The sequence below is a fragment of the Maniola jurtina genome, chromosome 11 (assembly GCF_905333055.1).
Source record: "Maniola jurtina chromosome 11, ilManJurt1.1, whole genome shotgun sequence".
Taxonomy (NCBI): domain Eukaryota; kingdom Metazoa; phylum Arthropoda; class Insecta; order Lepidoptera; family Nymphalidae; genus Maniola; species Maniola jurtina.
In genome coordinates, this window is record NC_060039.1 from 2313129 (window position 1) to 2327038 (window position 13910).

A 13910-nucleotide genomic window follows, 5' to 3' on the forward strand; every position below is an offset into this window, starting at 1 on the left:
TGAGAGGGAAATTACCTCATTTTATTACTTGGAGACTCAAAAAGATAAGGCAATCCAAATTAAGGAGCTAACGAACAAAGAAGTAATTAGACTTGTGATCAAAATATATTAATACCTATTTATACCTACTTTTAATAATTATGAAAACAAGAACCTACATAACAAAGAACTAAAACTAGATTTAGATACTAATAAACTTGCATTAATTTCATTCAGTTTCCACTAACACTGTCCGTTAGTGGAAACTGAATGTAAAGAGTACTAATTTTGTAAAGAGAAAATTAAAAATATCCAAGTAATTTTTTTTCTCTTTGCATTGGCTTAAAAGTAAAGGAACGATAACAACTGCTTTTAGAAACTGTGTTACAGTTAATATAATGTTCTCAAAAGTCTGCAAATCCGTACCAGCCGTGCCAGCGTGGTGGACTACAGCCAAACCCTTCTCTTTCTTAGAGAAAACCCGTACTCAGAGCCGGCATTAGGTTGATAATGATGATGATTCTAGATCCAAAAAAATTGTCAAGTGCAAGTTTAACTCGCACACGAAGGGTTCCGTACCATCGTACAAGTACCTCAAAAGGAACCCTAATAAAAATTGCTACACCTTAAAAGAGATTAAACCGGATTAAATAAGCTAAGCTGATTCATAGCTCCGTGAATTAAACTATAGGTCTTACGCTCGCCAAACCTTTATCATCCCACTGCAAGAAGTCCCGATTGTTAGCCCAATAAAAGCTGACACTCTTGGCACTCTTCCAACCCCTTTTGACACAGGTCATTGAACCGCATTCTTAGTTTTTCATATTGCAAGCGCAACGGGAAATACATTGTTTACCGACTTCAAGAAACTTTTTTTTGTTAAATAAGAAACAGTACGAAAAAATGAAAAATTTTGAATTACATTAAATTGAATTTTATTATCAATGCACTTCTTTTGGTTTAGGTAGGTTAAGGGGGTCCGGGGTTTGATTCTGGACTAACCTCTAACTTTTCACAGGTACATATTATGTGTTTTGAAGGGATTTAAATGGCAAGACCTCATCAAGACCTAAAACAAAAAAAAAGTGAGGAAACCTGCATTCCTGAGAGTTCTTCATAATGCTCTCAAAGGTATGTAAAGTCTGCAAATCTGTGCTTGAGACTTGTGCTGTGTTGATTTAGTAGTGAGCCGACGATGGGTTGAGATGATGATACAAAGGCAGATTGTTATTACCCTGTCGTTGAGTTTATTGAATAAACACTTGTCTAGCTATTAGGTTCTGTATTATAGAAGAGGGCGTTATTTTGCGGAAGTCCATGATATACCAGGAACCAAAAGCTTAATTTGCTATAATCCGCCAAACCAACGAAATCTGTATGGTACGCGGCACCACACAAATTCCAACACCACTCGACGCGCGTTTCGCCCCGACACCGAAGCATCCTCAGGAGATGTAGACCTTACAATGTCTAATTGCAAAGTATTATTAGGTTCTGAACATAGAGAAACGTAGAAAGAAAAGGTACGAGAATTGTTTTCCTGTAAAACAATTCAATTGTGAGCACTAGACACTCTACTTGATTGTGGAGTGCAATAGTATTCAAAACACGATATCATTTTGTAAAGAAAAACATTTGTTTCTCCCTCCCCCACTAGGCAAGGCTTTGGATGAAGTTTTCAAATTATTACTTTGTATTATTTCTCCCAGCCGTCTGCCCGAGGAGAAGCAGCCGACTTCGTTCAAAGAGTTATTTTTCTTATGACGTAAAGCTTTCCTAGTTGTAATAAGTTCGTTTTCGCTGGATTTCCGTACACCTGGTTTGAAGGATTATTTTGTTTTAGTTTATACTATTTATTTGATTTTAATATAGTGTCATGCTGTTGTACATTTCTTTTTCACTTTTTAAGTTGTAGAGTTCTTACCCCTTTATCCAAGCGAAGCTTGTGCTAGGAGTAGGTACGACAGTAGTGCAACGGGTGGGGCTTGAACCTTTCGGGTTTCAGTACGCTCTCCTTTCCTTGAGCCATTGAGGCTATAAGTTACTACTTTGATTTTAAAATACTATCATTCTGTTGTAATTTTCTTGTGTTTAACGTTTCAGATTGTACGGTAATAGTATTCTTATTTCTTTACCAGATATCTCCCTATTACCCGTCTGGACCAATGAAAAGGATAATGTTTCTCTAATCTTATTCCGGTAGATTTTCACAACCCATCTATTTAACTCGATTTCGTTAATTTTGTACAGAGATAGCTTGCATCTCTGAGACGGACACAGGCTACTTTTTATCCCGGAAAATTATAGAGTTTCCACGGGATTTTTAAAAACCCTAAATTCTAGCGGAGAACTCGTGGGCATCGTCAAGTTCTTTTCATAAATAGGGGCTATAATAAATAAAATATTGATCCAATTGCTATATTTTGTTTTCGACGCAAAATTTGATGTAAATAAGAAACTTTGCGTGTTTCTCTACCCTAGTTTTACGTGTTTTACCCTAAACCGGCGCTTTCTACGCTCAGCCCAACACTTGACGTGTCATGATGGAAAATAACTTTTAATTGAACCCGAAGTTTCTTTCATCAATTTTCGTTTTAAAGCTGTTTAATATTAGGCTCGAAAGTGGTTTTCTAGGTCACCGCTCTAATTTATTCAAACTCATAAGTATTATTATGTTTAAAAAGTACAATCTTACTATGATGAATAATATTTTTTTATAATTTCCGATATTATTTTAAAAAAATGACTTTGATAAAATACAGTAATTGGTTTCTAACTTTGTACGCGGTATCGTATCAGTGCCGATACGTTAGTACGAGTACCTAGCCACGGCCGAAGCCTATCCCAGCTGAAAAGACAGCTTGCATTCCGGAGATGGCCATAGGCTACTTTTATTTCGGAAAATCAAAAAGTTCAAATTTAAAAAAAAGCTAAATCCACGCAGACGAAGTCGCGGGCGTCATCTAGTCTTTATAAATAAATATCTGTGTCACTCCTTGACTTGTGAGGTATACATAAATCATGTGAAGTCCATTGTTTCTCTGAAGACCTGTCGCAATATTTTTTGTATACGCCCACATCATACGAAATTCGGGAACGTATAATTTCTAAATTGTCTCTGGTCTGATCTGGTCAAGGCTTTAGCCAAGGGCTAACTTGTATCAGAATAAATTTTTGAAAAATCCACGCAGACGAATTCGCGGGCATCGTCTAGTCTTAATAAATAAATATCTGTGACTTGAGAGGCATGTACGAGGTATACATAAATCATGTGAAAGCCTTTGTTCTCCGAGGACCAGTACCAATGTTTATTTTATACGTTCGCCATGCACCGAGTCATGTACAGTGAAAAATAGCTGTTATGCTAGATGTGCATGATAGACTTTTCCCGAAGGGTCTACGTCGTAGAACACGCGGCACGTAGACCGTGTGGTGATAGTATGAGATTTTAAAACTCACCATCGTTGATAGTATTTGAGATCGAAACACAATAATGTCAAAATAAAATGGACTCTTTAATTTAAAGGCAAAAATTCAGTACCACCGATTTTAATTTCGCAACGTTTCTGCTTGGAACGCTGGCTGTAGATGTATGAAGAAACTTGAACTTAAAAACGAGGCTGTTTGGGTCAATTTTACCTTAACCCTGAAGTGTTTCGACGCTCGAATTTTATCTACGTCACGTTGGTGTGATGTAAAATCTCATACGAAGCACATATGCAAATCGCACAGTATTGAAAAAAGCTGATATAGCAGACACGCATTTTAGACTTTTTCCCGTAGGGTCTACGGCGTAGAGCCTGTGGTAGAGCACCAGGCATTGTGAGACCCGCATAAGGTGGTTGAGGTGCCAGTGTCGCCATAAGCGTATTTTTCCGTGTTTTCTGTATTACGACCATCGTCATATTAAATTGATCATCGTGGAAAATTAATATTCGTACCTAATCTATTTAACTAGTATTTACCCACGAATATGGTAACTATAAGGCCACCGTAGCTATATTTCTCGGGTTATGTAACCAAGTAAGTCCAGCCTGGTTTGGGGTACCGTGCTTGTTAATGTCCGTCACACACTGACCGCACTTTGGATTCGCTTTCGTACGAATTTGACTCGTACGAACACCTGCGAATTTTCCCGACCTTCCAACTATTATGGAAATTGGGAGCGCGCAGACTGGGTGCAAGTTAGTCGTATTAATTACGTATACGAGTAATTTCGACGATCAAAACGATCCGAACTTGTTGAAGGCCTATGTCCAGCAGTGGATGTAAATCGGCTGATTGATTGATTGATTCGTACGACCAGTAGGTACCTCTTCATATGTTTACGTACGACACAAATTCGCATCCAAACTGTGGTCAACCTTATGCTTTATACACATAAACACCACTCCGGGCTTTTAAGGTTTTCCCACCCCCTATTGGCACAAATCACAAGGGTATGACAAATTATGGTACGGTACACACTGCGCAAAGTTTTTGTTTTATGTTCACCACTGCAGGATACCCTCACTCATTTGGGACTAAATGTGTTTTCTACGTTTAAAGTGTAGAGAATAAAGTACAGCTTGTTTTACTTTATTGTTTTTGTACTAACATTTGCAGTATACATGTTTGCAGCGGGTTTTAACAAGGAGTAAAATGAAGTAAAAGTAACGTCTGGCAACAATTTAACAAAACAAGGTGTGTTTGTTGGTTGGTTTGTTCTTTAATCACTCCGCAATTGAGCGATGGATTGACGTGATTTTTTAAAGAATACCTATACTTACAGTTAATGATCTGGAGAGAGAGAGAGAGATTTTTATACCATAAAATTAAAGAGTTCCTTTATAATATTCCTAGGAAATTTTAAACCTGCATTGACAGGAGTGACAGGTGCATTTATACGAAAATAGCGTACTTTTGTGCAGTAGTCCGAACGTACAAAATTGCAAGCACAGCTCAAACACAGTATGCGCCACGGTCAAGTCCCCTAAGGTATATTTCTTATTTTGAAAAGAATATTAGCCACGCTAATCATGACTGATACTCCCCTTTCCCCTCCAATTAAGCGTAAAGCTTGTGCCAGGAGTGGGTACGACAATAGTGCAATGGGTGGGGTTTGAACCGCCGATCTTTCTGAATTCAGTCCGCTCCTCAACCGTTGAGCTATCGAAGCTCTTTTTTGACCGTCTTTGCGTTGTATGTAGAGTAAGAACTAAGAATATCCTGGGACAACATAAAGGACGAAGAGGGATGGAGAAAGCACTCAGAAAACTTTAGAGTATTATAATTGGGTTTGTCAATGGCACTTAAAAGTTTTCCTTTTCGTCAGGTGGTCGCAGAGTTTGAGGACGTGGAGCCGGACGCGTTGTACGACGTGTTGCACGACCCGGAGTACCGCTCCGTGTGGGACACGCACATGCTGGCTGCAGAGGACGCTGGACACATCAACGTCAACAACGACGTGGGATACTACGCCAGTACGTATCTCCCGCGGCCGTGTCTGTCTCTACTCTCCAGCGACGAGTTAGATCCGTTGCTCTTTTTTTTTTTATTCACTATATGTTAGCGCTTGACCACAATCACACCTGATGGAAAGTGATGATGTGGTCTAAGATGGGACGCGTTTACCTAGAAGGTGCCTATTCACTCTTGTTTTAAAGATACCCGGATTGTAATTGGTAGGAAACACTGATCGCGGAAGAGTATTCCAAACCTTAGCCATGCTCGACGTGTTGTACAAAAAAAAAAGACTTTACGTTATGTTTAGAAGAACAAACTGTCTAGAAAAATCAAATCAAAACCCTTTTCTAACTTCTCGTTATACCAACATCCGCCCACAGTTTAGGGACACAAATGTTTCAACACTTGTGTCCCTTATTCAGAGGGCAATAAAGTGTATAAAAAAGTTGCTTATAAAAAAGCTTAGCATTTGGGATCTGTGTTGATTAATGATTATAAAGAAACAGTATTTTACGGAACCTTCATACAAACTTAAATACTACTAAACTAAAATTGTATTTAAAGTGAGAGTCATTCAAAACGTTGTTAAAAGTACATCTTGATGAAATACTACGAGTAGGTATATTAATTAAATGAATACTACGAGCTAATTGTAAAATAGTATGACTACGAAAAAATCACTTTTCGAAGAACGTTACGGGACGGTTATATTTCTACCTCAGTAACTCCATCATTGAGTAAAACTAGCGTAGGTTCTCCAGCAAGAATTAATTAAAGGAAGGACACGTGATAGTTGCATCGATCAAAACTTTGCTAATAACATCGTAATTAAGGAAGTTTTGATTGATGAATTGCTTTGAGCCATCTCGTAAGATCTCCTCGTAGGGGTTTCAGGTAAAAGGGGTGTTAGCCTAGTTGCTAAGACGTCGACCTTCTAGTCGGGATGTCGGGGGTTCGATCCCCCGTTTCTAAGCAATTAAGTATCACTTCCTTTAACGGTGAAGGAAAACGTCGTGAGGAAAGCTGCATACTTGAGAGTTCTCCATAAGGTTAGAGTGAACTAGAGTACGGGAACTCTCGGTTTGGCCCTAAATCGACGATATGTCAAATATTAGGCTATGGTGCCGTGAAATCATAAAAAAATAAGGCTACCTTAGGGCTACCTCCGTCAAATGTACTAACATTTAATGCCTGCTAGCGATGTCGAAGTCTCGATGATTAGTTAGAAGTTCCCTAACTGTCGTGAACTGTGATAAGGTTCTCAAAAAGTGAGTGAAGTCTGCCGATCTACACTTGGCCAGCGTGCTGCACAATGACATTTTATAGATGTCATTGCAGCACGCTGATGCTAGATCCGTTCTAGAAACTGATGCGTCTGTGATTTTCAAATTCCTGTTAAAATGTGTGGTGTCAAAAATTTCCACAAATCTTTGGCAAAGCGCTGGGGAGCGCTAGGGTTAGTTCTTTTAATATTTTACCTTTGTCATTCATTTCGCACGGCAAATTCAATCGAGCCCTACAATAAATATAAAGCTCTAAAGTCATTCTGACCGAAACGGGCCCGCGTCCCATAAATAAAGCTTTCCATTCTATCGCCACACTGAAGTTATCGCCCCCCGCAAATATTTGATCAAACCTATGTCGCTACCGGGTCGCCTCGACAAACAATTGTCTTTTCCAAGTTTGTATACCGTGCTAACATTTGGAAAAGTCTATTTTAGTAATTTTGTTTTATCTCGATAAATTGGTTTCTATGGAATAAATTAACTGACGTAGGTACGTGGACAAGATCACGAGTTAAAGCTACCAAGGGAGTAATTATTTTCCTTCTCCTAAAGCATTACTTCTCCGTTCTCCTTCCTAAAGCATTAATTCCTTTCAAAAGGGAGAAATTTCCTTTGCCGATAACTACCGGATTGAAAAACTGCGAAATTCTAGACCGAAAAATTGTCCCTTTTGAGAGAAAATGCTTTTGGTAGGAGAAAATCGAAAGTAATGTCACAAAATTTCTCTTAGTATAAACTGTAACGCTGTTCATTACATATAAATAAATAAAATTTAAAAAGCGGTGATAGCCTAGTGGTTAAGACGTCACCTCCGAGTCGGGGGGTATTGGGTTCGGGCATGCACCTTTAACTTTTCGGAGCTATGTACAGCGGTGAAAACACCGTGAGGAAACCTGCATGCCTGCCAGTTCTCATAATGTACCCAAAGGTATGTGAAGACTGCCAATCCACATATAGCCAGCGTGGTAGAGTATGGCCAAACCTTCTGTAGTGAGCCGGTAATGGGTTAATCATGATGATAAATATATATAAAAGGCCTCAAATTGCTCGTGTGTAAAGTGTGATCTAAATATGGAAAAGCATACGACATACCTACCCCAAAGGTAGGTCTACCTAACCCTATTTTATAGGTATGGATAAAATTTTATATAGCTCTACTCAGTGATCAAAGGGCCCTTTCTGAGTCAAATAATTCGATTAATCCAAATAATTTGATGGATTATCCGGTTCATAAAATATGTATTAGAAACAGCGTTTTTCATAAATTCGAAACTTAACTGATTCGAATATCTATACAAACTACATAAGTACTAACCGCAAGATATTGAATGAATTCCTCTGTAATGTGTTTTTGAGTAAGTATTTTAAAGTCTCGTACATATTCCATACGTTATAATAATGCACATGCCAGCGCTTGGTGTCCCGGTTGCATAATTTTCAATTTGTTCGCTCTCGAAGCAGGAAATAGGTAGCCTAGTATTATAAGTTAGTACTGATTTTCTAAAAGTACTAGCCGTCTATTACCTTTTCTTTGTAAAAATTGCCTGATATTGTTATTTCAACAGTAGTAGTAGATGAATATGTCATAGTAGATGAAGATGAAGTTAAAATAGAGTAATAACAGCGACCTAGATATTGGATAGTAATTTGTAATTGCAATTTTTGTACCAAAGTAACGACAACTGCATGTTCGTAGGTTTTCTATAACGTAAAATTCCCACTAAGAATTAAGTTAAGCATTAAGTTATTAAGCAACTCTAGATTGAAGTAGTAGAGTTACGTACAAACACTTTGAAAGCGAAATAAGTATAAGAGAAATGTACCTACTTCTTATTCTGAATTTTACCTATCTTTACCGGTAGGATATTGGTTACTCCTTTAAATATAACGTATTCAGAATAATACACAGACCCTTGCTAAATAATAGGTAGGTAAAGTTTTGATTAATCTTTTGTTAGGAAAATAAACAGAGACTTTATTGTGTCGGTCACGCCATAATATCATCTTGAATTTCATCAGAGGGTTGGTTAAGAGAAGATTGATTCTTTCATATTAATCTCATTCGTCTGGAGTGTTCCTCTGTATTGAATTATGTGGGTTAATATGACAATAATGGAGTATTATAAGAGTTTGAGGTCAGCATTAAATAGGTAAGCCATGCGCGCTCGTTTTTCTCCGGAGATTGTCTTTGATTTGATGGAATAAAATTCAGGTTACATACTCGAAGGCTGTCAATGGGTCCCTATTACTAGGCCTGCGCTGTCAGTCCGTCCGTCCGTCTGTCTGTCAGCATGCTGTATCTCGTAAACAGTTAATAGGTAGATCGAAGTTTTCACAGAATGTGTGTTTCTATTGCCGCTATAACAACAAATAATGAAAATGTCAAAATGGCTGCCATGTAAATTAAAATAAAATGAAAAGTGTTATTTCTTACACGGTGGCATGGAACTCTTCGTGTACGAGTCTGACTCGCACTTAACCGATTTTAAAATTATCCCCGTCTATTTTATACTCGTTATTGTTCTTACTGAGAGTTATTTGCCTTCCTAATTTGGAGGGTACTAATGTGGGACGAGTAATAAAGAACACTAATGTTTTCCCAAGAAAACCTCTAGCCACGTTGAAATCTTTGAGCCGCTGTTACTTACACAGTTATTTTGTGTGTCTGAAAATTTCATTGAGTTTGATTGGTTAATATTCAAATGACAACCAAACTACGTTCGTATGTAAAGTGGTGGGAAGCGCACTAAAGCTAATTCACTTCATGCAGATACTGAAAAGGTCATTGCTAAAATTATATGGAGATCATCAAATCACGAAGTTTTCCCAAGGTTCACCCGTCCATATTAAATGACATTTATTTACGCATGGTTAACATTTGCATTTTTTATTCGTAGTTTTCTAAATTAGATATGGTTTAATAAACTGGGCGGGTAGTGAACGCAACGTTCCGTTGCACGCTCAGTGCACTTTATAAATTGTATTGCGGATCCAGCCTGCAGGCTTTTTGACCCGAATACGTTGAGGAAAAATTTTTCTCTGCACATGTTTATTACTTATAGGATTTTGTTCTTTGAGGGAAACAGCTATTTTTGGACTTACAACACTGCTGAACGGAGTTTATTGAAATATTCACCATGAATGTATACTTTATCTCTATTAAGTCTCTTATTCTAAGCTATAGTGAGTTTGACTCTCTATTTTTCGGAGCTTCTGTACAGATAATTATGTTATTATCGTGGTCCCGTTATCCACATCAGAAAAGTCCTGACTGACTCATGAACGCACACTCTCTGTAAAAAGCTGGAAAGAAGTTTCTTTTAAAATGCAGACAAGGAATACTAGGTGTTGTTAAAACGTACGTATAACTACGAAATGTTCTAACATTTCGTAGTTATACGTACACGTATCAGGGGTTCGATCCCGGGCACGCCCCTCTAGGAGCGTATCAGCGAACCCCTGATATCCCGAATAAGAGGCGGGCTATCAGGGGTCTGAGTGATACTTAAATAATAATGTCGTAATACTTCCAGTGTCGTGTCCGGCACCGCTCAAGAACCGCGACTTCGTGCTGCAGCGCTCCTGGCTGGACACGGGCGAGGAGAAGATGATCCTCAACCACTCCGTCTTCCACAAGGACTACCCGCCTCGGAAGGGCTACGTCAGGTAAGTAAAGTTACAACTTTCTGGTACAAATAAATAACAATAAAAATAAAGTTCATATCAAAAAATCAAAAAAAATATTTCAAAAGGAATAACAAACTTCAATCAATCAATCAGCCTGTTTGCATCCATTGCTTGACATACGCCTTCCCATGAGCGCGCCACCATACACGATCCTCCGCCTTCCTCATCCATCCACTTCCCGCTAGGTCGTCAGTCCAGCTGCGGGTTGGAGGTCGTCCCACACTTGGTGATACGCGGTCTCCACTCCAGAACACGTCTGCCACAGCGGCCATCAGTTTTGCGGCAGACGTGGCCACTGGCACTTCAGCTGGCTAATTCGTTAAGCTACCGTCACTCTGGTTCTCCTACGGATTTCCTCGTTACGGATTTTGTCCCTCGGAGAGTAACAAGCTAACAAGGAACAACAATCCTATTACTAAACAAGCTGGAAGAGCAAATTGGTCGAAATTCAAAATTCAAAATTCACGTTGTATCGTACAGATTTGTTTGATTTGGCGGATTAGTACCACTTTAGATTTGCAAGCACTATGCAAGACTCTACCACCGTGCACTGGGTTCAGAAAGCAGATTGCATTTTGCGCAAAGTAACGCCTGGTTCTAAAGTTTAGTTTTTTGTAGCTTTTAACATCTACTGTAGGTATACAATTATATTTTTTTGTTTTCTTGTATGTTCTATTGAGCTAAATAAACTTTTATTTATCTAATTTTGCTAAGTCTGTAACGCTGAATAGGAATTAAATAATATTCGTATTGCGAACTCGGAGCAAAGTTAGGTAAATATTACTTGGAAATTCAAATTACTTTTATATTACTTTTTTACAAAATATCGGTTCCGGTTCTGTACAGTGGGTAGTTGATAAAGTTGTATCCAAGACTTCAAGTTTACTGGGGGGTGCTAGTATAACTCTTTGATTACACGAAAGCGTTGTCATAGTATTTTACGCACCACTTGTTTTCGAAATAATTCCAAGTTATCATCAAACCAAGAAATCATTCAGTTAACATAAGGTAACATGCTAATTAGGTCCACTCAACCTATACTAATAAATAAAATTGGAGTGTCTGTCTGTAATTTCGAAATAACTACCACATATTAGGGTCATATGGTTATTTGAACGATACTATAACTGAATCACACGTTTTTAAAATTTTTGTCTGTCTGTCTGTCTGTCTGTCTGTCTGTCTGTCTGTCTGTCTGTCTGTCTGTCTGTCTGTTTGAAAAGGCTAATCTTCGGAACGGCTGAACCGATTTTAACGGGATTTTCACATACAAGTAGAGGATTGACCAGGGTGTAACATAGGCTCCTTTTTTAACCGACTTTCAAGAAGGGAGTTGTGTTTTTCTACCTATGTACATCGAAATCTCCGAGATTTCTGAACTGATTTGCGTCATTTCTTTTTTAATCGATAGAGGAACTTTGCGACATTGTTTCATAAAAAATTTGGAGTCCAACTCCTCAATCTTGATGCTGCAGGGGATCTGACCAATCCACGCGGGCGAAGCTGCGGGCATCAGCTAGTACCACAATATGATCGCAGTAATATTATAATTTCTAGAAAAAACTAGACAATGTGCATGCAAAATTTATTCTATTCTATGATGACAGTCGGACACACCACTCCACTCCAATGATAAGCTGATAAGGCTTGCGTCAACTCGTCACGGCCTTGGCAATAATCGCTGAAGCTTTTTACACAGGAACATAATACAAAAAGATTGACATGTTAAATTACATTCAAAAACTCATACTTGCATTGGTTTTTCGACAGAACAATCCCTACTAATATTATAAATGTGAAAGTGTGTCTATCTGTCGGTCTGGTTGTTCGCTTTTCACGGCCTATCCGTTATAATATAAGAAATAGGGTCCGGGAATAGGGTCCGGGGAAATTGGGTCTTGGACTGTAGTAATAAAATGATGTGAAGTTTTGTATAGCGATTGTTTATTAATTGGCGCGACAGGTTGAGATGGCAATCGGGGTGTGAGATGGGGGACGCCCCGCACACGCGCACGTCACCCGCAGCGTATTCGCGCGGGGCTGTGCGGGTGTGCGGGGCGTCAACAGTCCCCACCCCGGTTGCCATCTCAACCTGTCGCGCACTATACAATGAACGACTTTTTACGCATGTAAGTTAAATTCGAGACAAAGAAAAGCCGGCAAATTAACCTTCTCTCTTCAATACGGAACTTATTATCTCTTTTTTGGTGTAAAAAATGTAAATAATGACTCATACCGCGGTCACCGTCGCGAATGACAATACTAGCGGACATTACATAATAGAGTTCGTGAAATAATAAGAATTACTTATTTCAGTTTATTTATATACGAAAAATAAACTAGAATCATTAGACCGTTTTACGAACTGCAAGCTTGAAAAAACATGGAAACCAAAATAAACTACAATGATCATAATTGAGGATATTATTACACGACTACTCTATAAAACGGGTGCAATATTTTCAGGGTTCATGTAGGGTGTATGTATGTATGTATGTTCCTACTCGTATGAGAGTTTATTTATTCCGCCATAACTTCTAAATGCCTAAACAGACTTGGATGAGGGGTATCGTTAGATTTATAACATCATATCGAGTGATTCTAGCTGTAAATAATTAAAAATAAAATAATGGCTATGTGGTGACATTTCCAAACATGAAATTTTTACTTTTTAGTTGGTTTTCTTGCCAGGAGGGTCGTGTTTTTTCTAAATTTTATCTTATACAAGTAATTGTACTATATGTAGGGGTTCAGGACTTAGATGTAGGGCACATATTCAAAATCCCACGGATTCGTACGAAGCGAATTGCTTTCTCGTTTCTAATATGTACCTACACACTGCTAGAATATGGAATTTCCTTCCAGCTTCTGTTTCTCCCGCTAGCTATAATATTGGCCTACCTTCTAAAGAGTCCATAGGCAACTTCTGGGCAGACGCTCTGGGCAAGGTAGACTTTAGGCTGCATCATCGCTTTGGTATGATTGCAGCCAAGCGCAAGCCTATACCTATAAGTATAATTATATAAAAAAACTTGCTTATATTACTTCAATGGCCAAAATTCCATTGTCCGATATATCACCCCAGAGAAAACACCCAGACCTAAACCAATTTTAAAAAGTTTGTTCCATAAATTATATCTCAAACATGAATTGATGTCTCATGAGTTCAGGATGTAAGAAGTTTGCCATTGTTTTTGTTGCTAGCAAGTTATAATTGGATCTTTTCGTAAATAGCTTAAACCGAGCGAAAGAAGTTCCCCGTAAAAGGCTAATTGCTTTTAAATGTAATCCGTCTTCTCTTGGTCCTTGAACTCGTTAACCAAACTTGTTTTAAGTCGGAAAATTCTATCTTTATTATTCAATCTTGGGGAGATCGCTCACCGTAACTTTTTGTCTAGTGGTTAAAAGACGTCCGCCTCTTATACAAGAGGTTAACACCTCTTTTTTGGAGTTATGTGCGTTTTAAGCAATTAAATATCACTTGCTTTATCGGTGAAAGAAAACATCTTGAGG

At 38.4% G+C, this 13910-nt stretch overlaps 1 protein-coding gene across 1 annotated transcript in view; it reads left to right on the forward strand.

Moving 5' to 3' along the window:
- Positions 1–13910, forward strand: part of LOC123869299 (START domain-containing protein 10-like) — a 35938-nt gene that overhangs the window by 17376 nt on the left and 4652 nt on the right. The window contains exons 2-3 of the mRNA XM_045912166.1: positions 5294–5441; positions 10244–10376. Of these exons, the coding sequence (XP_045768122.1) occupies positions 5294–5441; positions 10244–10376 (281 nt within the window). The remainder of the gene's footprint in view (positions 1–5293; positions 5442–10243; positions 10377–13910) is intronic.